Here is a 1,858-nt window from a genome sequence, read left to right on the forward strand (position 1 = left end):
TTTGATGGTAGTAGCTAATCCAGAGGAACCCTCACTGCTGCTCAGAGCTGCTCCGAGGAGAGGGATTATAATCCCAGAGTACAGTAACACTGGTATACTCTGTACACTAATCCAGATTAGTTCAAATCCCCCCAAGAATCTATTAGTAAATACAGTTTTAAGTACATGTTTTTTGCAAGGGGGCAAAGAGAGTGTTTGTGTGTGTTTGTGTGTGTGTGTGTGTTGTGTGTGTGCACATGCTTTTTTTTGTGTGTTCAGATGTTTTGTTTACATTGTGTGGAGGGACAGGTTGTAGAGTTTAGGAGTGAAAATGACGTTTTTGTATGAGGAGGTGGACAGTGTGTATGGGGTGGACATTGTTCTGTGTGTGTGTGTGTGTGTGTGTGTGTGTGTGTGTGTGTGTGTGTGTGTGTGTGTGTGTGTGTGTGTGGCGAGGGTGTCATTGCTGTTTGCCCGTCCCCTGCAGCGTGGTGCCTGCGGAACGAGGGGGTGAGCTCCGTCCTGTTAGGGGCGTCCAACACTGACCAGCTGATGGAGAACATAGGAGCCATCCAGGTGAGTGTGTGTGTGTGTGTGTGTGTGTGTGCCAGCCTGCGCGGCTCACCTAGAGAGAGAGTGTCTGTGTTGCGCATCGTTTCGTCAATCAATGTTGACGAACAAACAAATGTCACCTGACCTATCCCTCCCCGTGCCCTCCGGATTGGTGCTCCCAACAATCCGTAATAGAACCCCCCCCGGCAGTGTGGTAGTATGCTTGGCTGCGTTAGTGTTTGAGTTAATAAGGTCAGTGGACAGGGGGATGGGGGGAGATGGGGGGCTGGCTCAGGGCACAGCCTCCCCGCTAGATAAGACTCCTTTAATGGATTTTTTTCAGACCAATGGGGCCTTTATGTCCTTTCCTCACATTATGGCTCGCCTGAGGTAAATCGCTTTCCCATTTGCTCTTGTTCTCTCCGCACTGCGTGTGGTGTGTGGTGTCTGTCTGTCTGTCTGACTAGGTTCTGTGTATGTGTGCTCATAAATGTGTTTGAAATTTCCCTTCTAAAATGTTCTGTTCACATTGCCCCCGAGGGACACCCCCCATCATCCACCCCTCCACCATATACAAACGCTCCTCAGCCCTCACCATCCACACGAGCGGAGGTGGAAACACACACCCTTTACCTTTTAACTCCTGTTTCTTCTTCCCCTCATCTCCTCCTCTCCTCATCTCTCCTCCGCAGGTTCTTCCAAAGTTGTCGTCCTCCATCACGCACGAGGTAGACAGCATCCTGGGGAACAAGCCGTACAGTAAAAAGGACTACCGGTCCTAACGAGGCGGCGGCGCCCGCCCACCCAGCCAGCCTGCCAGCCGGGGGGGCTGCCCCAGGGCCGCTGTGCCCCCCAAACCTTTGCCTGATCCTCCGTTTGCTTGAGCTTCTTCCGAATGACACCCTGGCGCATGAGTCTGGCTACACCGGGGGCTGCCCCTAGGGGGAGCCGTCATTTAGACTTAACAGGGATTAAAGCTGAAAAAGAAAAAGAGGGGGGATTTAAAAATTAAAGAGATATACCGTAGTAGTCACCTCCCACAGAGAAGAGGAAGGGATGGAGAAAGACAAAGAGAGGTTTAGAATTATGCGCTCATAGATTTAAAAAAAGAAAAATTATAATAATAAAAAAATAATAAAGTTATTACATTCAATCCAGCTGAAACGTATTTTAAAAACCGAAGAAAAATACTTTTTGAGGACAAAAAAAAAGAGCACATGCTTGCTTGGCAGACAGATATTTAGTTTTTTTTCTTCTTTCTTTTATTTCTTTTGCATTTTTTTCTTTCTTTTAAAAAAAATGAATGCATACCAATGGATATTACGTT

At 47.7% G+C, this 1,858-nt stretch overlaps 1 protein-coding gene across 6 annotated transcripts in view; it reads left to right on the forward strand.

The window, feature by feature from the left end:
* Positions 1-1,313, forward strand: part of kcnab2a (potassium voltage-gated channel subfamily A regulatory beta subunit 2a) — a gene marked incomplete at both ends in the record, with an annotated part of 91,384 nt that extends 90,071 nt beyond the window's left edge. For all 6 annotated transcript variants that reach the window (XM_080545903.1, XM_080545904.1, XM_080545900.1 and 3 more), the window contains 2 exons: positions 467-555; positions 1,224-1,313. In XM_080545903.1, the coding sequence (XP_080402029.1) occupies positions 467-555; positions 1,224-1,313 (179 nt within the window). The remainder of the gene's footprint in view (positions 1-466; positions 556-1,223) is intronic.
* Between the last annotated feature and the right edge of the window lie 545 nt (positions 1,314-1,858).

This window comes from Nansenia antarctica (assembly GCF_963989245.1).
Source record: "Nansenia antarctica genome assembly, chromosome: 15".
Lineage (NCBI taxonomy): Eukaryota > Metazoa > Chordata > Actinopteri > Argentiniformes > Microstomatidae > Nansenia > Nansenia antarctica.